We start from the raw sequence: 25,433 nt of genomic DNA, 5'->3' as shown, positions 1-25,433 counted from the left end.
TCTAGTCAGATCTTATAATGACGAGTCGCATTTTACGACTCAGATCGTACGAGTCAGAGTATACAGATTGAAATACATTAAACGGATTTAACAGATCAAGTCGAACATTTATTCTACACAGTGGTCGAGCCAAACAAAGTTGAAGGAATGTGCAATGGCGCTGATACCTGGAGAGCTTGTTCCAAAAAAAGCAGCTTTTCTGACTATGAAAGTGAGAGGTAACATCTTTGGATCAACCAGGATTGATGATTCGCAGGCGGATGAGAGCAGAGCATAAACTATCAAAAGTCGTTAGTAGAACTCTCAGGCCAACAAAGGTGCACCGCGCCAGGAGGATCAATAAAGATTCGCAGTCCAAACCTCACCGTCAAATACGAATTAACGTAAAAGTTTAAAAAAAATGCGAGGATGGACATCGTCTGACGTAAAAAAGATAAAAGACTTTCCTGTTATTCTAAAATGTGATTTACTTAGCTTCTTGCAAGAAATTTCGCCTACAATACGGGGGATCTGCTACTACCGACTTTAAAGTTAGGTTTCGAAATCACAAATCTGCTATGCTCACAAACAAAACAACTTGTGAAGTAGCGATATACTTTAACAGAACCCCACACACCCTAGGTGATTTTTCGTTCCAATGTATTGATCAGGTACAGGTTCTGTAGCTTGGTTTCTTGTCATCTTTTTATTAGCACCAGTTAACTACGTAATCACTAGCACTTCGATCTTATTTAAAGCTCTTTCTTATTCAAAAGTTGTGAATAACTGAAGAAGGTCTCTGACCGTACGTCAGAAGTTGTCCATCCTCGCATTTTTTTTTCAACTTTCTAAATATATATGTATATATTTATACACAAATAGAATAAATGTTTGAAAAGAAAATTTGCCCTGAGCGGGATTTGAACCCACGTGCCCCTGTTACTAGTCAGGTGTGATGACCACTATACTATCAGGACAACCATGCTGGCATCACGGCAATCGAAGATGTTAATTACGTGATCGGAGACGTGGTCTCCCAGGAAACTTATTTTTCAAGTTGACAGGGTAGGGGAAGCCCAAACCCCATATGAAACCCAACTAAGGATCTATCAAAGATACATGACCAAAGTCAACTTAGCGGATGACAAAGGAGGATCCAATTACGGATACAGGCTAATTTCAATTAAACAAACAGGGTTTCCCTCGTATACAGAATTTGTAGATATATATATATAGCGGTTATAAATTAATGACAGGAAGATCGTTTCACCATTAGTCTGAGTTTCACGCAGCTTGCGCTGCGATCATCAGACGGTTTATTATCGATGGAAAACATACCGTGCTATAAAGTCAATTTATAAATAGAAATTATAGTTAAAATAATAGGACGCAATTAAAAAGACAAAAGGACTGTTTCTATTGGTTTCGCAAGTAGAACTTGTTTTCATGGCGGCACTTGGAAATTAGTTCTGAACGTTTGTTTAATGAAGTGGATTTGTCCGCGGTGATAATGAGGAATTTTTCGTCAAGACAGAGGTTGCATGCTCTTGAATTCCTTTGTAAGATGTGGCTTTGTGGATTGTCGACCAATGAATGGAGTATGGAGTGTTGGTGCTCTTAAGTTCCCAAATGAATTTGGATAGCTCGGTGCTGTTAGCGTAGGCTTTCTTTCGGAATGAGAGGGAATGCTGCGTGTATCTTTGTTTAAAAGAATTCTTTAAAAAACAAAGATACACGCAAAGATTTTTCTCCTGTGAGGAGATCACAGAAGACATATACCAAGATAGAGCGAGAGAGAAAGAGATTTGCAGAGATTAAGATATTTTTCTAACTTCTCGAGTTTTGGTTGCCAATTATCCACTTCAGTATCGCTGCCGAAAACAACTCCTAAGATTTTCATTTAGTTCAACTACCAGAGACCATATGCTTGATTGCTCTGTGTATGCCACGCACCCAACCACATGGCCTCCGTTTTGGCGACATTTAGGCGCGCTCCAGAACCGCGTTCATAAATATTAATGGTATCACAGAGAGATGTCAACGAACGAGTACATTTAACAATACAGGTCGTATCATCAGCATATACACCAACTCTATATCTTATTCCGCGTGCGCCGGGTAAGAGAAAGCCTTCTATGGCGGGTTTGTTTCGGATTTTACAGGCGAGAGTTCCAACACTTAAAATATACAGCAAAGGTGACAGGGAATCCCCCTGTCTCACTCCGCGAGACAAAGGTATCGCTTCAGTTAACCATTCATTAATGATGACTTGCATGTTAGCACCATTATATCGTGTGCTAACCCAGTGGCAGAATGATGAACCAAAACCAAAACGGTTTAAAAGATGCAATAAAAAGGTGCGATTAACTCGATCGAAGGCTTTCTCTTGATCGAAGCTAAGTAGAGTGCCCGTTTCGTTAGTGCGCTCAATATAGTCTAAAAATATCCCGCAATGGGTGCAAGTTTAACGTACTTTTCCGACCGGGCACAGAGCAGGTTTGATGAGGATCAACGATAAACTGTAAAACTTTAGAGAGAGGGAGAGAAAGAGACTTGGAACATATCTTATAATCGACATTTAGTAAGGAAATTGGTCTCCAATTTTTAAGATCTTTGCGATCCTCTTTTTTGAAAATGACTCGATTGTTACTAGTTTTCATAGACTCGCACATCTTTCCAGCTTGGGAGCATGCATTGAATACCTAGCACAGATATGGACCCAAATGGTCCCAGAACTTCGAGTAAAACTCGACCGAAAGGCCATCAGGGCCGGCAGCTTTGTTTGTGCTCATTTTATTCAGAGCGACAGTAATTTCTTCGAGCGTCAAGTCACCTTCGCAAAAGGATACCTGATCGGACGTGAGTTGACGAGACAAGGAAGATAAAAGATCAGTTTGCATCGCGACATCTACCGCCTCTTCGGAAAAGAGTCGAGAGTAAAAATCTACGTACGCTTTCGCAATTTCCTCTAGAGAGGAGACCTCATTGCCGTCTGAATCGTACACTGAAGAGATGTGCGATCTTTGCGTTTTACTTCGCTGTAAATTAAAGAAAAATATCGGCTGGGGGCGTTCGCCCTCTTCTAACCATTTGGCACGACTACGAATCACAATTCCTTCCGTTTTTTTGGTACGGAGAGCTTCCAGGCGACTTTCCGTATTGGATATAGAATTGGAGACGGTTGTGTCACCATTAACTAGACGTTAACTAGGCGGGAAGGTGGTTTAATGATAGACTTGATTGAAGCAATAAGTCCTTGTGAAGTAATAAGTGGTGAGTCCGTAGGAGTAGACTCAGAAGGTGAAGAGAAACAATCAGAGTGTGAAATAGATGTAAACGTTTGAGAAGGTTGGGCAGGTTGTTCGGGCGAAGGATCAGGTTGGTTAAGTTCTTTGGACTGTTCAGGTAGCGGTTGAGCGGTTAAATCAGAAACAGGTTGTTCAGACGAGGGATCAATAGGTTCTTCAGCAGACTGGTTACACTGTGCAGGCGGCGGCAAAACGGAGGACAGAAGAAGATTTTCATCAATGGACGAGGAATCCTGCTGGTCGTCTTCAATATTTACGTCGGTAGAGGGAGAGTGTTGCTGTTCGTCTTCTATGTTGACGATTTCGGATTCGTCCGTAGGGGCGCCATGCACTGTCGGGAAAATCCAAGAATAGTCGCAATTAGCGCCTAGATGACGAGGCTCTTTGCATATGCAACAAAGCATTGGGTGTGGGCACTGTCGTGCCTCATCCCGGTCTTTTCACAGTTGAAGCAAACCTTATTGTTACACGTGTTACTATAATGTCCCGGGCAATTACACCTTCGACAAGTTGGAAGTTGATTGTTATGCTTTATGTAGATTTGCATTTTCCCAAAGCGAAAAAAACTTGGAATAGGCCTGATAACCCACACCCTATAATGCCTTAGGCCGTTGTATATGTTTGGTGCATAGGCATGCTTTCCTCTCCGATAATGCAAAACCTCGCAAAATGGTGACACCCGTTCGATGATAGCATTATCCGGCAATTCAAAATGCGCATCGTAAATTGTTAAAAATGTTAAAGGCTTGTCAATATCTTGAATTGCGTAATGCTGGCTATCGATAAACAAGGAATTTAACCGAAGAATTTTATCCTTCGCTTCCATGGACTTAAAAGTAACTACGACTTCCCCATTCATTTTACGTTGTAAACATTGAATTTCCGTCGGCTCGATGTTCGAAAGAGCCAAAGCGTCGAAAACGGAGCGAGCAGAGTTTTTCCTGTGCGGAGTAAAAAAGGCCGTCTTAGGTCGTTATGGCATACGGTTTTCGTTCTCCCAAGATTGTTGTATCAAATCATTAACCGGAATATTCCCTATTCCAGACGCCCGAGAGGCGCGTGAAGCGTACGAATCTCCATTGACAGCATGCAGACTTTCCGAAGGGACATTATCGCCAGCAACGGTCGAGACATCTTCAAAATCCCCTCCATCATTTTCGCTAGAATCCATAATTCCTCAAGCATTCCACGGAACAATAAATAAGTGAAAGCCCCACGGGGCGAAAACAAACTACTTTGTACTTTCTTTTTTTGAAAATCAACTTTATTTATACAATGATTAGTATTATGTACAGAACAAAACTATCAATTGCATACTCAATTTAGTTAATTAAAGGTTAAGGGCCCGCTGTGCAGTACACCAGTGAAGGAGACCCAACACAGAGGAAATTAGCTAGGTTATTGACAGTTGCTGGGTGTTATTACTATGTACAAGTTGTTTTACGGGAAGGCTAGCTCCTCTGTGCAGTACACTAGTGAAGGAGACCCAACACAGGGGAAATTAGCTAGGTTATTGACAGTTGCTGGGTGTTATTACTATTTACAAGTTGTTTAACGGGAAGGCTAGCTCCTCTGTGCAGTACCCCAGTGAAGGGGTACTGCACAGAGGGGCTACTACAGAGAAGGGGCCCCAGCACCGGGAGAAATCTGTTTTCTATTTACACGCGAGAAAGGTGCTCTCTGTGCAGTACACCAGCTAAGGAGACCCAGCACAGGGGTGTTATGTAGTGGAAAAAGTATTTACAAGGGGCGATTTACACTTTGATTTTGAGTTGACGGTTCACAAAGGAGCAGAGAACGTTCCGATAAGCCCAGAGAGTGGTAGATGTCGCGCCTGGCGAAAGGGGGAAAGCCGCATTAATGCGGAGGCGTTTGCGGGTAGTGATATTAGAGATTATAGACTTAGCTGAGGGCCTCCGGGATTCAAACGTCCCTAGGTTCCGGGCGGTCCACAGCTCGTTGAGCGTGAATTTAATTAAAAAGGAGGTAAGAGCGTTTGAGCTTTCGAACTGCGTGCCTCGGGGCAGTCCCTGCCGCAATAAAATAATTGAATTTGTGAGTAAAATGGGGGAATCATAGAGCTGATTGATCAGGTTCGACACCCAGCTCCAAACAGGGGACACCAGATGACAAGAGCCGAATGGATGGGAGATTGTTTCGCGCTCGCCGCAGCCCGTGCATTGATCGCTCACGGCAGCCCCCGCCAGGACTTGAGGTGAGCCCGTGTCTTGACCACTCCGTGAGCGATCCGCCACGCAATTTCGCTCTCCCAATTTGTGCTTGGACCAGCACCAAAAATTTCTTCCCAAATGTTGTGCCAATTAAATTGACACGCGAACCTCTGTTCCCGCTGCGTGACACAAGGGAGCCACTGGCGAGGAGGGGGAGTTAGCCTGGAATAAAAGGTTCTAGCACTGTGGTCAGGGAGAGAATCGAAATCTTCCCCACCCGGTCAACGAGGGTCAGTGTAGCTCGGTAAATAGGGGGTTGGTCATCCTCTAAATGCTTGGGGACGCTATTGGAGCGGAGAAACGCCCAGCTTTTAATTCTGTTGCTCAGCGGAAAGCCGACCCAATATCGGGCGAAATAGACCCATTTAGCAGTGTAAGTCGCGTCGCCCACCGAAAGAATCCACCGGAGTTTAAGGGCTCGCACCTTTTCGAGGGGATTTACTACGGACAACCCTCCCTGTTGCCAGGGGAGCCGGCATGTGTCGCGTTTGACCAGTTCGGTCTTACCGTTCCAGAGGAACTCCCAAATAGCTTTAGTGATGCGGGTGGGAACCCACTCAGGCATTTTTACCACTGTGGCAGTGTATCAGAGGCCCGAGGCTCCCAGCGCGTTAACGATCATAGCTTTGCCTTTAAGGGACTGGGTCCTAGTGCGCCAGAGGTTAAGGCGGGTTTCGAGTTTCGCAACCCGATCCGCCCAGTTAGCCTGGTCCAGATTAGTGTTACCAAGATAGACTCCGAGGATTTTAAGCTTATCGGCCTCCCAGGTGATGTTAACGGGGCCAGTTGTTCTACCGGCTTGGGAGCCTATCCAAAAGCCCTCGGTCTTCTTGGGGTTAAGCCTCGAGCGAGAGCCTCGCTCGAAAGTGTCAGTTAATTTAAAAGCGTGGGTGACAGAGTAGTCGTTAGCCAGAATTAAAGTCATGTCGTCAGCGTACTGAGACACTTTGCAAGTTTTGTTAGGGGAGCCCGGGAGGGGAATGCCGTCAATGCTGGGGTCCCGGCGAATTGCCTGCCCTAAAGCCTCCACAATAAGGCAGTACAATAGCGGGGAAAGCGGGCAGCCCTGCCTCACCCCCCTTTCGAGGGGAAAAAACGAGCATAGCCAGCCGTTGTTAATTACCCGAGAGGTGATGTCCGTATAAATCACCCGAACCCAACGTCGAAAGTCGGGCCCGAAATTAAACCGCTCGAGAAGGCGCTGGAGGAAAGGAAGGTTAACGCGATCGAAAGCCTTCTCTTGGTCGAGGCTTATAACAGCCGCTGAAAGCTGCTTACCCCTCGCGAAGCCAATCGTGTCGCGTAACAGAAAAAGATTTTCGAAAATAATACGCCCGGAGACGCCACAGGTTTGGTCCTCGTTGAGGATGTTGGGTAGAACCTTTCTTATCCGATTGGCCAAAGCTTTGGTCGCAGTCTTATAATGGAGGTTCAAAAGCGAAATTGGGCGCCAATTTTTTAGCGATAGTAATAGTAATAGTATTCAAAGTTTAATGTCTTTACGTGGGGCATGGTTACCCATATTGCCCGAGCCAGAGGCTCATGTATGAAACGCAAGACAGCAACCCAAATTAACGTCTCCTACCCCTAACCCTGAAGGAGACGGGACCCCTATTTACTCGTCCCTATCCGAGAAGATTAGAATATCTAAACCATTTCTTGATGTTATAGAAAGGCAGCATATTCTTCTCAATTATTTTAAGACCTTGAGTGTTAGTCCGGCCGGGGCTCGAACCCTCGACCTTCCGCACATCAGTCCAGCACTCTATCCATTGAGCTAGCCGGGAGGCGATAGTGGGTCGTCTTTTTTATACAACAGACGCAGGATACCCTGCCGTTGCGTTGCCGAGAGAAAGCCCCCATGGAAGGAAAAATCGAGCGTGTTGACAAGGTCGTGCCCAATAGATCCCCAAGACCGGGAGTAGAATTCGGCCGGAAGGCCATACGCTCCCGGCGATTCACCAGATTCCATTTTGGAGAGCGCAGCGTGACACTCGTCCTGTGTCAGCTCGCCTTCACAGAGTTTTTGATCTTCGGATGTCAAAGTGGAATCGAGCTACTCTAGGAGCCAATCTTGGCTCGCTCGATCGACCGGTTCCTCAGTGTACAACTCCTTATAAAAGAGTAATCATAACCCCTAGCCAGCCAAGGGGTGGCACGTAAAACAAAAACCGAACAGTTAATAATAGCTCCTAGCCAGGAGAGGCACACAAAAAATCAAAACAAGGGGGAGCACAAGACGATGATGGTTAATTTAAAGGAGAAGACTAAGGAACTATCCACAACGGAAACTACAGTACCACGGGCGCCCCACTTACGGAGGAAGTAACGCCGACGTCTATCAGACCGGAAGCGCTTAAAGAGCAGCGGTAGGAAAAACTTCAGGCGGGATTTAATGTTAGCCATAACACCGCCACAGCACCAGAATGGATGTTACGGAAGCGGAAATCATTTCGGGATTGCCAGATACAGAATTTGGACAGGTTTAGGAGGTACACAAAGATACGAGGGGTGGCAACCAACTCGTCGGAGTTGGAGCCGAAGAGAACGTGACGGACCAAGAGGACAAGACACATAGGGGAAAAACAGAACATAGGAGACTGGAGCCAGGAAAGAACACTATGCGCAAGAGGGCAGTAGAAAAAGAGACGTTCCAGGGACTCCACTGGAGCACGACAGAAACAGGGGAGGGGGACTGACAACCCGAAAGAAACCAGACGTTGGGCGGTGTGCAAGACGCCATGAGCGATTTTCCAGTTTAGATCGATAACCGGGCGATCAAGATCGAAGAAGGTCAGGGAGCTGACCAATCCAGAGAAGGAAAAGTAAAACTAAATTAATCGACGCAGTGCGGCTGGACCATGTTCTCAGATAGCAAGTAGAGGTAGCAAGATTTTGTGGACATGCCAGTAACAGGGTGCAAACAAGCGGACAGGAATAATCGTAGACAACGCAGTTTTTGGACAAGGATAAAGACCTATTGAGACCACGCCAAGCCAGAACCAGGGAATGATAGAAGGGCGGCAAGACCCTGGGATCAAAGGAGAAGGGACGAGAAAACACAACCGGAGGGGGTACACCAAAAGCAGAATGACACCAAAAAGAAAAGAAGGTCTACCAGCCAGATGGGGACGAGGCAAGCCTCCTCACCTTCTGGCCAAGGAGAGCCCACACTTTGTAACGAACATCTACCACAGAGAAACCACCAAAGAGGGGAGGCTGGATCACGGCAGAGCGGGCCACAAGCTCCCGCTTGCCGGACCAGAATAAGGAAAAAACTAAACGAGACAGCTCTCTCTCCGCCCAGACCGGCATGTGGACGAGGAATGCCACATACCAGACCCAAGCGAGGGCAGGAGCATTGATCATCAGGGCCTTGCCGCGAAAGGACAAAGAACGAGAACGCCAAGATTTGAGAACACGATCCACCGCATCGATACGAGGACGCCAATTCGCCTCTTCCAAGTTCCCATGTCCAACAAAAACACCCAAGATCTTCAGCTTAGAGGGTGACCAGTCTAGGTCAACTGTGGGGTCAGTCCGACCAACCCATTGGCCCAACCAAAGACCCTTAGACTTTCCCTGATTCAGCTTTGCACCAGAGGCCAACTCAAAAAGGGCGTACACTTCGAAAACGGCCTTTATAGCTTCGTCAGTTGACGGAACGAGTGAGGTAACGTCCGCATACTGGGAGATAGGTGACAGCTGAGGGTAACCAGGTAAGGAAAGGCCAGCAATTCGCGGATTAGCACGGATATTGGCTGCCGATACTTCAGAGACCAGAACGTAAAGTAATGGGGACAGGGAGCACCCCTGTCGAACACCCCGCGAAGGGTCGAAAAAGGGGGAAAGGTAACCATTGACGTTTACGGTGCTCTGAACCCGATGGTAGAACAAACGGACCCAGGCAATAAAGGAGGGGCCGAGGTCCATAGCGGAGAGAGTGGCTGTCATGAACCCCCAATCGACCCGATCAAAGGCCTTTTATGCATTTTGGGCAGACCTTATGTCCTGGCCGGTCTCGAAAACCTCCGCCCAGTTTATCAAGGCTCATGACAAGAAACTCAAAAAACTGACAAAGAATGTAGTTCTTCCTTTTACTTCCAAAGAAACCATCAGAAATCTCTCTGGACACAACCTCACCCCAGATCAATTGGAAGCACTCAAGTTTGGTCTAACGCACTCGATTTATCCTCCTACCATTAGCAAGACTGATGTTTTTGCTTGCTTCGAACTGATTAGCCTCACGATGAAAAGGCATCTTATTGACACATCCAACACCGGAAAAATAGTTGCTGATCTTTCTCATCTTGCCCACTTCTACATATCCTCGTATAGACCTACCACTGCAGATCTAAAAAACCACAGCATTTTAAGGAGTCTCCGAAAGAACAGAGACATAGTCATTTTGAAACCTAACAAAGGGAACGGTATCGTAATCCTTGATAGAACTACATATGACAATGGTTTATTTAGTATAACCAAAGATTCCTCTAAGTTTAAACCTATTAGTAAAGACCCTACCCTTACCCGTGAAAGTAGGCTTCAACGGTTTCTCAGGAATCTGTAAAAACAAGGTAAATTGGAGAATGTTATATACGACAACATCTATCCCAACGGGTCCCAACCGGCCAGAATATACGGTTTGCCCAAAATGCATAAATTACGCGGTCCCACATCCACACCTCCTTTCCACCCCATAGTTTTTTCTATTGGCACATATAACTACAATTTAGCTAAGCTTTTATGCAATCTCCTTCAACCATATATCCCTAATGATTACAATGCCTCATACACTTTCACATTTGTTGAAGAAATCAATAACCTACCCATGTTCGGCAAATTTCTCATTTCCTTTGATGTGGAGAGCTTGTTTACTAACATCCCTCTTGAGGAATGTATTGACTTAGCGGTCAAGTACATCTCCGAGAGAAACCCTGACCCCAAGCTTACCCCCTCTGATCTCAAACATCTTTTTTCATTTGCTACTGCCGAAACTCACTTTTCGTTCAAAGGCTCGTTTTATGACCAGATTAATGGGGTTGCCATGGTTTCACCCCTAGCTCCTGTCCTCGCCAATCTCTTTATGGGTCACCATGAAAAAATCTGGTTAGAGCAACATCTATTTTATCGTCGTTATGTAAATGATACGTTTTGTTTATTCCACTCAGAACAGGACGCCATTGCATTTTTCGACTATATCAATAGTCAACATCCCAACATACGCTTCACGATGGAGAAAGAAATCGATTATGTGTTGCCCTTTTTGGATGTCTTAATCGACAATACCCGCCGTAGTTCCGTCGTCGCCAGTACCTTCCGTAAGAAGACCTTCACGGGTCTTCTTACCAATTACTTTAGTTTCGCACCTCTGTCATACAAAATCGGTCTTATCAGGACATTAATTGACAGGGTTTTTAAAATCAACAATACTTGGTTGGGCTTCCACAAGGACATTGTTAAATTAGTTTCCATTTTGCGCAAGAATCTTTTCCCCGTTCATCTTATTGATAATTGCGTTTATCGATATTTGAACACAGCCATCGACCGACATGGCTCCACTCAAACACCTCCTTCCTCTAATATCACTTCACAGGGTAAACAATACTTTCATAAGTTTACCTTATTTAGGCCGTTTTTCTACTGTAGCTCAAAACAAAATACGTCGCCTTGTTAGTCGTTTTTGTAATGATCTTGACATCAAATTAGTGTTTACTACGTTTAAGTTAAGAAATCTTTTCTCAGTGAAGGATTCTGTCCCTAGAGAACTTCGTTCACGTGTGGTTTATAAATTTACTTGTGCTTGCTGTAATGCTTGCTATATCGGCAAAACTGGTCGTCATTTTTCCACACGCGTCAGTGAACATCTCTCTTCAGACAAGTCCTCACACATCTTCAAACATTTACAAAACTCAGAAAGTTGTCGTCAATCTTGCTCTGCAGATTGTTTTGAAATCCTTGACTCTGCCCCTACTAAATTTCAACTTAAACTTAAGGAGGCTATGCAAATAAACTGGGAAAAGCCTAATTTAAACCAACAAGTTCATCGCCTCAACATGACGCTTACGCTTTGGGCTTAATATTCTTTCCAACACTTTACTCACTCAAATATGTAATTTTTGTCACTTAATCATAATTAATTATGCATGTTTCGCCTAGTTGTTATATAGCCCTAACGGTTTTTCAAATAGTCTGTAACTGTCGATGATGTTCGTAACATCGAAACATGTCGTCTAAATTAAAAAATGTCCTACTCTTCTTGAAGATGACGAAAGATTATATCTTGAAACCGTCACGCGTTGTGTGACGGGGGGTTACGCTAAGAGAGGAACCGTTGGGAATTTGAATGCGTTATAGAGAATGTTATGTGTAACATGTTCAAATTTCGGAATATTTAGTGTTGTAAACGGACCATATTTCGTTATCCATACGATTCTTTATAGCGCATTCAAATTCTCAACGGTTCCTCGCGTAACTTAACACCGCGTCATACAACGCGTAACGCTTTCAAGACATAATCTTTCGTTTTTCCTCGAGACGTGAGCTTAGGACGCCCGTGCTTAAATCAACTATTAAGGCCATTTGAATGAGAGAAATGATCGTGAACTCAGGAAGCTAGTGATTTTCATACAGACTCTCTTTAAATTCCATAGGAAGTGTATAGAGAACGGTTGGGAGAACTTGTTTACTGATGTTACGGTGCAAATTAGGGTTGAAGCACCCACATTTCTTAAAGAGAAATTAAATGATGAAGACAAGAGTAGCATAAAAGAAATACGTAACCATAGCAGGTAGAGGAAGGAGTCTCTACATAGGAACATGTCGCTATCTAGATCCCTTGTTGTTCGTGACGGGAAGTCTCTACTTGAGTGTCGTTAACTGCCTATGGATTGACCTCTTCTTATTTGTATTCTCAGTAAGTTCGGAATGCGGAATATTATCGCTTTGGGGTCCGAATATTTAAATAGGCTATTTAAATGTGCTTAGAGTTCAAATAGGGAACAGAATCAGTAGTAGTTGTTTTGAAAGCCGGTTTGTACTGCTGCACGTCTGTTAATACAGGAACGGTATGTATCATTCAGGGTTTTTTTTTTTTTTCGGAACTCAAAAGAAGGAAAGTTTCAGCTCTCTAATCATCTTCCACGTGACATTCCCATATTTACACAAGATCGGTAGCGTTTACAGACCTAAATATTTCGGCGATCTGATCCGGTCGCCTTGACTTTCCTTTGTCTGGAGTTAGTTCATTGCTCGCAAATGTACCTTTTTAAAGGAAAAATGTTCTAGCTTTTAAAATGGTGGACTACTGATACATGGTAACTTTGTAAAGCCTGTGCTCTTCGCTTGACGCTCGCTGTCTTGAGGAGAGCATCCACTACGAAACAAGGTCTCGCCTTAACCTAAATCGCTCGGTATACAAGAAAGAAAATTAATATATTTTAACTCTGCTTATTAATAGTCCTTTTGGAGCTGTTTTGAAATTCGCTTTGACGCTATCCAAGACAATGGGTAAACAAAAAGTGCATTGATGACGTGTTACAGTTTCAGTTTTGGTAATTTTGACGCACGTACCCAGTTACCTGAATTAATTCAATCTTTTAAACTGAACAAACGGTGCACATCAGTTGTTTATATTTCATTTCAGAATGGATCCCCTGTCTCAAGGATTTCACTGCGAGCTAAAATTTTATTTCCTGTCTCTACTCCTAATTCGACGTCCATTACTTGCTTTTGTGTTTGTTTTGTGTTCTCGGTCGTGGTCACCCTTTACTGAGTCGCGACAGCCTATTTGTATATTCCTTCATCTGCATTGAACCGTCACTTAAAGCCGAACCACTTAAATCAAATTGAAGATAACCTTTCAGTCAAATATAAGCAATGTTTACCTCCCAAATTTAGTAGTAGTTTTGAGCGAGTTTCTTTCACATTTTGACTGACCTCTTAAAAGAGATCAGTTGTGGCATAACTGATGTCTTTTATTGTAAATTGTTTTTCTTTTTTTTTTAGTACCATTATCCTTTAGAACCTGTATTGAGCGGTAAACCTGTCGTAACCGATCACTTTGGTTCGACTGTAGCAGGTACGCCCTATGGACCATTACTATTTTATCACTTGGCGGGGGGGTACTTTGAGGGATCCCATGGCTTTCAGAGGGAACGAAGGGCGGATCAGTCGTCGCAAACAGATTATCAAGGGGAGGAGCAAAGGAAATTGATGGCCAATTAACTGCCAATGAGGGGGCATCATATGAATATTGCAGAGCCTTGGCAATTAGGGGGAATCAGGTACATTTTATCGTGACACAACCAAAATCCTACCCAACTCCTCCCCCCGCCCCCGGAAGAAGGGGTGAGATTTTGACCCCTGGTTTTGGACTGATATTGGGCGTAGATCTTATACGTTTGGATCTTAAAAAATAGAACGATCTTCTGTCCTTTCTTAAACTAGTAGGTGTTTAAAAGTGGTAGTGACTTTCTACATCTTTCAGGCAACATGGCGTCTACTAAAACTGGTTTGGCTTTTTCCGGTGGTGGAATTCGGTCAGCGGCATTATGCTCTGGAGTCCTGCGTAGACTGCTCCAGAGTAAAGCAAAGGTAAACTACCTGAGCTGCGTGTCAGGGGGTGGCTACACAGGTACGGCCTTTCTAGATTGGAAATACAGAAAAGAGAAGAAAGCAGATGACAGCGAAGAATGGCATGAAGAGTTCTTTGACAACATGAGACTAAGAGCAGGATATTTCTGTAACTGGGTGAAGCCATATGAAGGAATCCTTGATACGATTGTAATGTTCCTCCTTGTTCTTACTGTCACCTTCATTGAGCCAATTGTCATTTATGGATCATACGCATTTCCACTTGCCTTCATCATCGATTACCTCTTCGGAAAGGTAATTCGCGCCGAAGTGAATTGTGATCACGTTACAGCAGTTCCTTCTCCAAGTCAGCCAAACGCAACGGCGCAGGAAATCCGAGAACACTGTCTTTCTCGTCAAGGAACCGTAGCTTTCACTAAGATTACCCTGTTTTCAGTTCTGGTCGTGCTCTTTGTCATTTTTTACATTTTATCCCAAAAGTTGTCAGCGAAGAAGTCTAAATATTTCAGACTTCTCTCATCAATTTCCTTTTTACTTCTTTGTTTTACTTTCCTCCCATTTGCAATCAACGATTTCTTTATTCAAATCCCTCTGTGGAGTCGGGCGCTTATTGTAGTGATTGGTTGGGTCTTATGGTTTGTCCTTCCTCTGCTGCGGGATAAAACTTCCTTCGGCATTTTGATTTATCTCTATTCTTATATCATCTACTGGAAAGTGTACGAAGCCAAGATTGTCGGTGTTGAATTTTCTTCTGCACTGTTTAATAAGCTGCTCTTTGCCTCTGGGTTTATCATATGGTTTGTACCTTACCTAGCACAATCACGAAGGAGGCTCGTTCATGTCTTCAACAGGTAAAACAGCAAAAAGGAACTTTTATCCTTATAATAGAAAGTCTGTTTCCGAGACAAGTGGCCCACCCAGCCGGAGCTTATCTCGGTTTCCTTAGCATGAAGCGACTAGGAGTACTGCTACTCCCCCCTGGATTGGACGCCAGTCCATCTCAGGCAACCCCCCCCCCCCCCCCTCTAGTATTTCCTCAGGTGTCCCTCACCAATCACTGGTATTCATTTAGACTCCTGGGTGGAGAGAGGCACTGTGAGACCCAGACTTCTCGAGCCAGAGTCTAGCACACTAATTACTAGGCCACCGCGTCTTCCTTATCCGCAGAATGTTTATCATTAAATTGATTACTCACTTTCAACTCAATTAATTTGCAGATGGAGACTTCACAAGGCATTTTACTCAAAGGAAAGTTTAGATGTCATGAAATGGCTGGAAATACTCCGCGAAATTGTCAGCCCTATTGGGTTGATTCTGGAGAGAAAACGGAAACAATGCTCCCGCCTTAGAGATCAAAGAGGTAGGTTTTATACTTTGGCCGATGACATTGAGTCAGCACATGAAAGATCATTGAACCTGGCAGATCTCAGAGGCATGGAGCCTGAATATATATCAAACATGACTGTCCACAGCTGGAAGGAAGATGCCGATTTTGACACGGATGATGATCTCCTGACAATGTCACCCACTACCATAGAGCGTTTAGATCGAGGTCCATTAACTGCCGATCCATTTAAGGATAAGCTGAGCCCTGAAGATATAGAATTATCAGACGCCATGGCGACTTCTGCAGCAGCGATTTCCGGGTACGATGATAACCTCCAAGTATTGCGCCTAGCCACGCTTCTTGGACTCGAAATGGGAGCCTCAATGATCAGCAACCTCGAGGCAATTAAAAAAGAGTCATGGTTCATGAAGGTAAGGAAATGCTCTGCCTGAGATCAGAAAACGTGCATCGCCTGGTTAGGGAGAGTCAGAGAATTTTGGTTAAGTCGCGATTAAATTTTACCTGATCCGTCCATAAGACATACACTGTAATATTCTTATTATCCCCCTGCTCACATTTAACAATTATTCGCCTCAGGTTCGAGACGAAGTCGAGGGGATTATTCGACAATATTCACCTAACCTGAGGCGAATAATTGTTTTAGTATAATTTCAGAGCTGAACAACGGAGAAATTTCTAAAATCAAAACATTTTAGTAGCATTTATTAACATTTTACTTTAACATTTTATATAAACCGCGTGGAGCGGTTTATATAGCGTCATTTAAGGAACCGCTCGACCAATCAGATTGCTGGAAACTCTTTGCTCAGCTCTGAAATTATACTAATGACAGTTACTTGGCACATTACTGCTGACGAAACAAGAATAATTGGGCGACTTCCTGGATTGCGTGACCTTCAAGCTTTAATTTATCCTTTTTTATTTCACAACAGCTCCTCCCAATCCTCATCAATATTCTCTTTGGTCTCCCATTGATCACTGTTCCAGCGGTTTACTAATTTTATTGTGACACGACTAAGATCTTCCAAACCTCCCCCCACCCTCTTCCCCCATAGCAAATAATGACCGATCCCTGGATTCTGTCACCGATTAACACTTCAAGCTTTCATCCATCTTTTTCACTTTACAACAGCTTCTCCCACCTCTCATCACTGTTCTCCGTGGTCTTCCATTGATCGCCGTACCAGCTGTTTACTATAGCGAAGGGGATGAGGGTTCGATTAAGGCTGGAGTATTCACATTCTTTGCAATTCACCTGGTGTTGGCTGCCATTGGAGCTCTCGCTGATACAGGAGCTCAAAACCCAAACTTATGGGAGAAGATAGCCAGGTAAAGATTATGTAAATCTAAGTACATTACAATGGTAAGCCGATAGACCCGAAAAAGTAATCACAATTGTCAATCTGAATAAAAGAAAAAAAAAATAAGGATCCCATGAGATTTTTTAATAAAACCGGTCTTAAGCTTAGGCAAAAAGAGCAGGACGAAGATATGTCTTCCTAGGGACCGGTCATTATTTACTGCCGGTCACTTTTTATGGTCCCCTTGTATACTCTGTTGGCGACGAATAATCCAGCTCCAGACCCCCCTTAGGTGCACCAAAACCCCTTGGACTAATCTCCCCACCGATTCAACACCACAGTTTCTTTAAAAACTTTCCACCTTTTCATAAATACATCAATGTTCTTGTTTCCCAAGGTGGTTCATTGTGCACGTGTCCTTTGTGAAGTTCGTAAGAGAAGGCCTTTCCATTGACAACATCGGACCCATGCCCCCTCCCGTGATACTACTCAGCGATGGAGGCCACGTGGAAAATCTTGGTATTCTACCATTGTTAAAGAAAAAACTCAAGAAAATTCTCGTGGTGGATGGTGGTTACTGTTCTAATGAGAAGAAGTATGGAGAAAGCCTACTGAAAGCACTCATGCTCGCTCGTAGAGAGCTGAACTGTTCCTTTATTGGCCAGGGTGGTCGTGACGTCATTTCCGACCTGTTGGATAACTTCGTGAAGCTGCAGCAACCGAATAAAAGAAAACCTCGACATTTCAAGTAGGTGCCTTCGAAACTTCTCCTTAATTCTTTTCCATCTTTTTTTATCATCGAGCTCCGCTTTAAACACGTCTAATTCTACCGACACCTGGTTATCCTCAATCAAGGAAAGCCCCGGATTTTCGAGCAAGAGGTTGAGGGTCCAAGCTATAAGCGGGGGTATAGCCCAGAGTTTGCGGAAGAGAAGATGAAGTCCCACTGGTTTCCCCTGGTTTACGATAACTAGTCTCCATCGTTGTTTATAGGGGCCACCTATGGTTGCGTATCCTAACAAGCCTAGGCCCGATTTCGTCATTTGCAATCTTCTTCAACTATCACTGCTCTTTTTTTGGTTAGTTCTGCCTCTTTCATAGTTTTGTATCTTGTCAAAGGATTACGATGTTTTCCCATTTAAGATGAAAGAAGTTCTGTGCGGCACAATGAATTACCTGCCTTTTGTAGAAAAAAGTTCTTTAATTCGAGAACGATTTATCTATTTGCTATTTCACTAGATTTAAAGTTGAATACTACGAAAATGGCCGCAAAGTTGGTGAGGGCGACATTTTATTGATTCGACCGAGAGATCCACGAAAAGGTGAAAACAGCGAGGTCAAAACCTGGGAAGAATTTGGTCTCCATCTGGAGGCACGTGACTGGGGGACTAGCCCATATCTGAAAGGAGAGGACGTCGACAAGTTGACCTTCTGTTGTTGTGCATGTTGTAACAAAAAGTCCTGCCTGAGCGGTTTGTCTGAGTTCCTATGCCACAAGTTCCCGAATCACTCCACTGCCAATCAATTCTTCACACCTTTAATGTTCTCCGCCTATCATCGTGAAGGTTTCCGGGCATGCGTAGAAGCGGAAGCTGCTGAATTTCTCAAGGATAACTGCGATGTCCATGAGGTGTGATTGTGACTCAACCCAGTGTCTGAATGATGTCAGCGATGTTAGTTCTGAGAATTTGATATTGCATCAACTTACAATTTCCTTTCTTATAATATTTTTTACACTCATAACTTGTCTTCTTGGTGTTGTAAAGAGAAATTTCTTTTCGGTCAGTCGCGGGAGTGAAAGGGTTCAACTCGTTGTGTACAAGGTCAAATGGTTTGTAGAATGAGTAGTTCACCCTCAGTTTAAGTTTATCAATATTTTATCATTCAGTGTTTAGCATTACACCCTCTCGGGTTTATTCCCGACCAATTCTCCATGTTTAATGTTTTAAACGCAGGCAAGTTTAGCCCAGTAGTAACCTTAATGGGAAAAATAGATATAACGAAACAAACTTTGGCTCATCTTCAAGTTCCAAAAATTCTAACAAGGTATGAAGAGTTATGCAACTTGATTTTGCGAATTTCCTCGTCATCAGAATTCACGACTTTCATGGGAATTTTACTAGTAACCTCGACTTCAGCACTCCAGTTTCCTGGTTCGAGCGCATTAGGATGTTGTGTAACGACACTCCCAAAGGAAATGCAAGTTGGAAAGAAATTATAAGAACAAACTAAGAGATTATCACAGCGTTACTGGTATTGTCTTTAACTTTATTTTACTTTGGAACTGCGCTTTCTCAGCTGAAACAACAACTGGCTAAGTAGCAGTTCACATAGTTAGCAAATAAGGGAGTGTTAAAGAGATGATGGCGATGATGGAGAATTTAAGTAATGTTCAACTGCATAGGCGATTTTCAGACTTATGTTGACGCTTATAGCCCACGAATTAATTTTCGCGCGATTATGGATCTATTGGCCTCTTTGCGTCATGTGGTGCACGATTAACGGACAGTGACCAACAAAATAACCCACATCTGTGTATATATTTGTCTTCCGATTACTTCCGTCGAAAAGAAACAAAGCCATTTTTCATTAAATTCACTCGTTAACGGAAACGACGACGGCGACGCCGTGGACAATAGGGACCTTAAGCAGTTTCCATGGCAACGTTAAGGAGGACGTCGATTTAGAAATGAATTTCTGCTTTTCATTAGAATTTCGAAAATGGCTGCATGTGTTTACCATCTCATATGGCGCCACAACTCACCCTCAAACTAAAGTATAAAAATAGTGTTGAGTTCCAAATGGAAATTAAGATAATTTTCCGTCGCGGTTTTGATTCGCAAACGACGCACACTTTGGTGATTTCACGTTGTTATTTTGAAGAGAACGGCTGAGAAATGTACTGTGAATTAGATCTTTCGTTTTTCCAGGTCCGTCGCCGTCGTGGTTTGCTTAAAGTCCCTAACGTCGGTTAAGAAACGAACTTATACTTCACCTACGAATCTCGCGATACTCTAAATCAGTTATTTTGTTCCTTCTCGGCAAAACTATCTCCAAACTGAATATGGAACACAGCGTTAAATTAGAAAAAGAAATTTAAAAAATTAACCGTCGTTGTTTACGTTTTCACGACAACACAAAGTTTGGTCATTTCACATTGTTGTTTGCAGAGGACGCTAAGAAATTTGCAAAGATTTAAAACGCACCTGCATAGCCATTGTTCCTGCTTATTAAACCTTTTGTTTAGTGACGTTCCTGTTGCCGTTGCTGTCGTGGTTTTCTCAAACCCTTAAATAAGGGGGATGGCGAGTACATAATTAGGCATTGCCCGGGTTCAAGTCCTGGCTGGGGCTTGACGTTGTGTCCTTAAGCAAGACGCTTCACTCACATTACTTCGTCTTCTCGGATAGGACGTAAAGCCGGAGGTACCGTCTCCTGCATCTATCAATTAGTTAATTTCGGCAGGGGACATTAAAGAACCCACACCACGAGATTATTGTCATGTGGTCTGGCCTGGTTACTGGGAATGGGGGGGAGGGGGCATGTGTAAAATTTCTTCTTTATTTATTTATTTTATTTATTTCTTCTTTATTTGCCGTCGGCAGTCTGAAAAAGTCCCCCGCACAATGTTGTAAAGCGCATTAGAGCATTCCATGGAAATGCGCTATAGAAATCGATACATATTATTATTACTATTATTGTTATCATTATTATTATTATTATTATTATTATTATTATCGATAAACGCGGATTCGCGTCCAGTTAAGCACATATGATTCCACGTATTTGCAGACCGAAATGTGAACAGAATTAGTCGCATTTGTTTTGAAAGTCGGTCAGTAACGCGTCTATCAATGCAGGAACGGTGAGCTTGCGTGCGTGATGACCGCGTGTTTTGAGACTTCCTTTTCTCTGTATTCTTCTTACCTTGGAATGCGGAATATTTTTGGATTGGCGTTCGGTTTTTCGCATATGATTCCGGAAATAGTTGCAGGTCTTTTGAAAGTCGGTCAGTAACACGCGTGTCAAAACAGGAATGGTATGTATGATTCAGAATGATTTTATCAGCGACGCTAGAGCTAAAGGAGCGGTAGTTTCAATCCATGAAAAACACCGGCACCATCCTTTTTCACCTCCCACTTGATATTTCCATCAAAGTTAATTTTCACAAACAAACTCATTCCACAAGATCGATGGCGCTTGCAGAAAGCTGAGATAAATAAGTGATCTGACTCGGTTACCTTAAGTTTTATTTGTCTGGAATTCATAATTTGCTCACAAATTTCCGCGGCCTGTTTATCACAAAGGAAAGATTACCCTCTTTTCAGTTCTGGTCGTGCTCTTTGTCATTTTTTACATTCTGTCGCAAAAATTGTCCAGGAAAAAGTCCAAATACTTTGATTTTCTCTGGAAAACCTCCTTTTTACTTCTTTGCTTTACGTTCTTTCCATTTGCAATCGTCAATCTCTATATAGAAATCCCTTTGTGGAGTCGGGCACTTGTTATTGTGATTGGTGTAGCAGTATGGTTTTTCCTCCCTCTGCTGAGGAAATAGACATCCTGCGGCATTATAATTTATTTATATTCCTATATCATCTACTGGAAAGTGTACGAAGCCAAGATTGCTGGTGTTGTGTTTTCTTTTTCGCTCTTTAATAAGCTGCTCTATGCCTCTGGGTTTATCATATGGATTTTACCTTACCTGGTACAATCACGCGAGAGGCTTGTCCATGTCTTCAACAGGTAAGATTGAAAAAAGTAACTTTTTATTTGCAGAATGTTTATTATTGAATTGATAGCTCACTGCGTCACTTTGCAGATGGAGACTTCACGAGGCATTTTACTCAAAGAAAATTTTAGTTACCAAGGGATAGCGGAAAATTCCTCATGACATCTTCTGCCCCTTGTGGACATGTCTGAAAGAAAATTAAAACGTAAGCAGGAACCTTGCCCCAGAGATCAGAAAGGTTTTTTTCAAACTTCTGCGAATGCAATTAATCTAGCGCATAAGAGATCCTTGAACCTGGCAGATCTCAGCTGCAGAGGCATAAACCCTGAATATATATCAAACATGACTGTCCACTGCTGGAAGGAGGATGCCAGCTCTGACACGGATGATAATCTCTTGACAATGTCCCCTACTTCCATAGAGCGTTTAGATCGAGCTCCATCGTCGGTCGATCCATTTAAGGATAAGCTGAGCCCAGAAGATGTAGAGTTGTCAGATGCCATGGCGACATCTGCAGCAGCAATTTCCTGTTACGACGACAACCTCAAAGTATTCCGCCTTTCCACCATTCTTGGACTCGAAATGGGAGCCTCAATGATCAGCAACCTTGAGGCAATTAAAAAAGAACCTTGGTTTATGAAGGTAAGAAATTGCTCTATCAGGAGTTCTTCTCTTGCATGATACTCGCCTGGCAGGTACATATCATGCTGCGCATGCTCTAGTGCAGTTAAGATAAAATGTTCTGATGAAACAGTAAAAAGAAGGCGACTTCCTTCACTGCGTCATCAATTAATGCTGCAGGTTTTTATGCATAGTTTTTACTTTACAACAGCCCCTCCCAATTCTCATAAATATTATCCGTGGTCTTCCATTGGTCGCCGTACCAGCGGTTTGCTACAGTGGACGAGATGAATGGTCGATTGAAGCTGGAGTATTTGTATTCTGTGTAAAATCACCTGATGTTGGCTTTCATTGGAGCTCTGGCTGACACAGGAGCTCAGAACCCAAACTTATGGGAGAAGATAGCCAGGTAAGGACTGTGTAAATCTAAGTACCAATTTTACGATGGCGTGTCGATAGATCCAAACCAAAGAACTCAAAAATGTTATAATATATAAACTGTTCAAATGAGGCCTTAAACTGCTGTAAAAAGTAAAATTTTAAATTTTAAATCTAAGCTTTCGCCGATCAACAGCATCATCATCCCTAATGATGCCGTTGATCGGTGAAGGCTTGGATTATAAATTTTAGATATTACGTTTTACAGCAGTTTAAGACCTCATTCAAACAGGTTATATATTTTAACAATGCTGTTGAAGGACAACATAAACAGATTATCAAAACTGTTAATTTCTACAAATGGAAATATCCGAAGGAGCCCACAGGAACTCCAGGTAAATTTTAAAGTACCACCGGCCTCAAGCGCAGGAAATGAACGCGAAGAAAAGTTTTTTTCTTAGTTTTACAACTGATTGCTTCAAAAGATGGTCCAGAGAAAAACCAATGCAATCCCGGTATTCCTTTGCCACTTTATTGAAATCGCTCTAAATGATGGTGCACTGAAAACAACTCAAAAGATTCATGCTTCAATTATGGTTTCCGGGTACTACATTCATTTTGAAATCCCCGGTGATCCTCGAAATGTGATTGTCTTTCATCGATGTTATTATTCACCAGCAGTCGCACTAGTTTTGCTCTCAATCGCATCTTTTTCCAGGCCAAAGAAAAAGCTTTACCGAAACACAACAACCAATCAGATTTCGAGGCTTTTTTTTTCGAAACTAATCAAATGCAGGGAAGTGAAAAACAGCTTTTTACGGTGAGTGCGATGAGAGAATGCGCCAGACAACAACATCGATCACTTTATTTCCTGGCGCATTCTCTCATCGCACTCACCGTACAACAGCTCAAGTAAAAGATGTAACCTCTGCCTCAAAGAAAAATTCCTAATCATCTGCCGGCCCGAACTATCAACACTAAACAAATGTAATGAACTCGTGTCTTCTTGCCGCCACAGAAGCAAAGCCCTTCGACGCAACAACTTAACTGTCAATTTCGCGCAGCATAAATTAGACTAGTTAGATCATGCAAATTATATTGTATATACGCAATGGTAAAGTTTATTCTCATTAAATCCCCTGATGAGTGGGCGACCACGAAACAGGCTTGTAGGGATGAACTTGTAGTTTACTTGTTTTTTTCCTCCCACAATATATATATATACATATATATATTTATATATATGTATATATATACATATATATACATATATATATATGTATATATATATATATACATATATATACATACATCTATATATATATAAATAGATATATATATATATATATATGAATAGATATATATATATGATATATATATGTTGTAGTTCAATTTTATCATACTTGGTTCAAAATTTATTTTCCTTTGTTCTAGGTCATGTTAATGTATGATAATAAGTTTGAAACAAAGGAAAATAAAATTTGAATCAAGGATAAAATTGAACTACAACAAATATATATATTATGTTGTTTTCCAAGGTGGTTCATTTTGCACGTGTCCTTTGTGAAGTTCATGCCATTGCCAAAGAAAAAACTCAAGAACAGGAGTGAGGCTAAGGGTGACCCTGTTGTGATAGAGACCTGTATCTAGTTAGCATGATAACAAAGTAATTTGCATTTGAAAAGCAGCAACATCTCTATCATAACAAGGTCACCCTCAGCCTCACTCCTGTTCAAAGGCTTGGCCACCAAGCTCACAACCGTAAAATGGACTATTCTCCTAGTTTGATATTTTAGACGCAGGCCAGTTAAGCTCAGTAGTAACCTTAATGGGAAAAATACATATAATGGAGCAAACTTTGGCTCTTCTTCAAGTTTCAAAAATTCTGGCGGAGGATGTAGAGTTGTGCAACATGAACTTGCGAATTTCTTCCCCATCAGAACTCACGAGTTTCACAGAAATTTTACCAGTAGCCTCGACCTGAGCACTCCAGTTTCCTGGTTCGAGCGCATTACGATGTTATGTAACGACACTCCCAAAGGAAATGCACGTTGGTAAGAAATTATAAGAACAAACAAAGAGATTATCACAGCTTTACTGGAATTGTCATTCACTTTATTTTAATGTGGAACTGCGCTTTCTCAGCTGTAACAACAACTGGCTGAGTTGCACTTCACATAGTTAGCAAATGAGGGAGTGTTAAAGAGATGATGGCGATGATGGAGCATTTTGCGGGAGTAATATTTAACTGCATAAGCGATTTTCAGGCTTATGTTAACGCTTATAGCCAACCCAATGATTTTCGCGCGATTATGGATCTATTGGCCTCTGAGTCACGTGGTGCACGATTAACAGACAGTGACCAACAAAATAACCCACATCTATGTAGATATTTGTCTTCCGATTATTTCCGTCTAAAAGAAACAAAGCCATTTCTCATTAAATTCACTCGTTAACAGAAACGACGACGGCGACGGCGACGCCATGGACAACAGGGATCTTTTAAAGTAGTCAGGACGGCAACGCCAAAAAAGACTTCGATCAAGAAATGAATTTCTACTTTTAATTAGGATTTCTAAAATGGCTGCATGTGCTTACCATCTCATGTGACGCCACAGCTCAACCTCAAACTAACGTATAAAAATTAAGTTGAGTTCCAATTGGAAATTAAAATGATTTTCCGTCGCGGTTTTGGTTCGGAAACGACGCACATTTTGGTGATTTCACGTTGTTGTTTTGAAAATAACGGCTAAGAAATGCACTAAGTTTTAAAATGCATGTGCTGAGCATTTGTTCTGCCAATTAGATCTTTTGTTTTTCCAGGTCCGCGTTGCCATCGCCGTCATTGTTCGCTTAAGGTCCCTAACGTCGGTTAAGAAACGAACTTATATTTCACCTGCGAGTCTCGCAGTACTCTAAGTTATTTAGTTTGTTCCATATCGT

At 42.6% G+C, this 25,433-nt stretch overlaps 2 protein-coding genes and 2 pseudogenes across 3 annotated transcripts; all 4 read left to right on the top strand.

Annotated features, from left to right (window-relative positions):
• Window positions 1–9,524: 9,524 nt before the first annotated feature.
• On the top strand, window positions 9,525–10,088 carry LOC148723219 (uncharacterized). Its single transcript, XM_088734410.1, has one exon. It carries the CDS (start codon window positions 9,525–9,527, stop codon window positions 10,086–10,088), a length of 564 nt encoding a protein of 187 aa, XP_088590536.1.
• Window positions 10,089–10,172: 84 nt separating this feature from the next.
• LOC148723218 (uncharacterized) lies at window positions 10,173–11,598 on the top strand (annotated as a pseudogene).
• A 686-nt stretch (window positions 11,599–12,284) lies between these two features.
• Window positions 12,285–20,013, top strand: LOC148723217 (uncharacterized). 2 transcript variants are annotated; one of them, XM_088733138.1, is made up of 7 exons: window positions 12,453–12,585; window positions 13,526–13,598; window positions 14,007–14,964; window positions 15,331–15,871; window positions 16,594–16,790; window positions 17,160–17,510; window positions 18,002–20,013. In XM_088733138.1, the coding sequence occupies exons 3-7, from the start codon at window positions 14,012–14,014 to the stop codon at window positions 18,396–18,398; spliced, it is 2,439 nt and encodes an 812-aa protein (XP_088589264.1). In that variant the 5' UTR covers window positions 12,453–12,585; window positions 13,526–13,598; window positions 14,007–14,011; the 3' UTR covers window positions 18,399–20,013. The 2 variants fall into 2 exon arrangements, with proteins under 2 accessions (XP_088589265.1, XP_088589264.1); XM_088733139.1 differs by lacking the exon at window positions 13,526–13,598 and having other exon boundaries at window positions 12,285–12,585.
• Window positions 20,014–21,448: 1,435 nt separating this feature from the next.
• LOC148723216 (uncharacterized) lies at window positions 21,449–22,479 on the top strand (annotated as a pseudogene).
• The last annotated feature ends 2,954 nt before the right edge of the window (window positions 22,480–25,433 follow it).

The sequence above is a fragment of the Stylophora pistillata genome, chromosome 9 (assembly GCF_964205215.1).
Source record: "Stylophora pistillata chromosome 9, jaStyPist1.2, whole genome shotgun sequence".
Lineage (NCBI taxonomy): Eukaryota > Metazoa > Cnidaria > Anthozoa > Scleractinia > Pocilloporidae > Stylophora > Stylophora pistillata.
The sequence above is the reverse complement of the archived record's forward strand: the minus strand, read 5'-3'. Positions and strand labels throughout refer to the sequence as shown.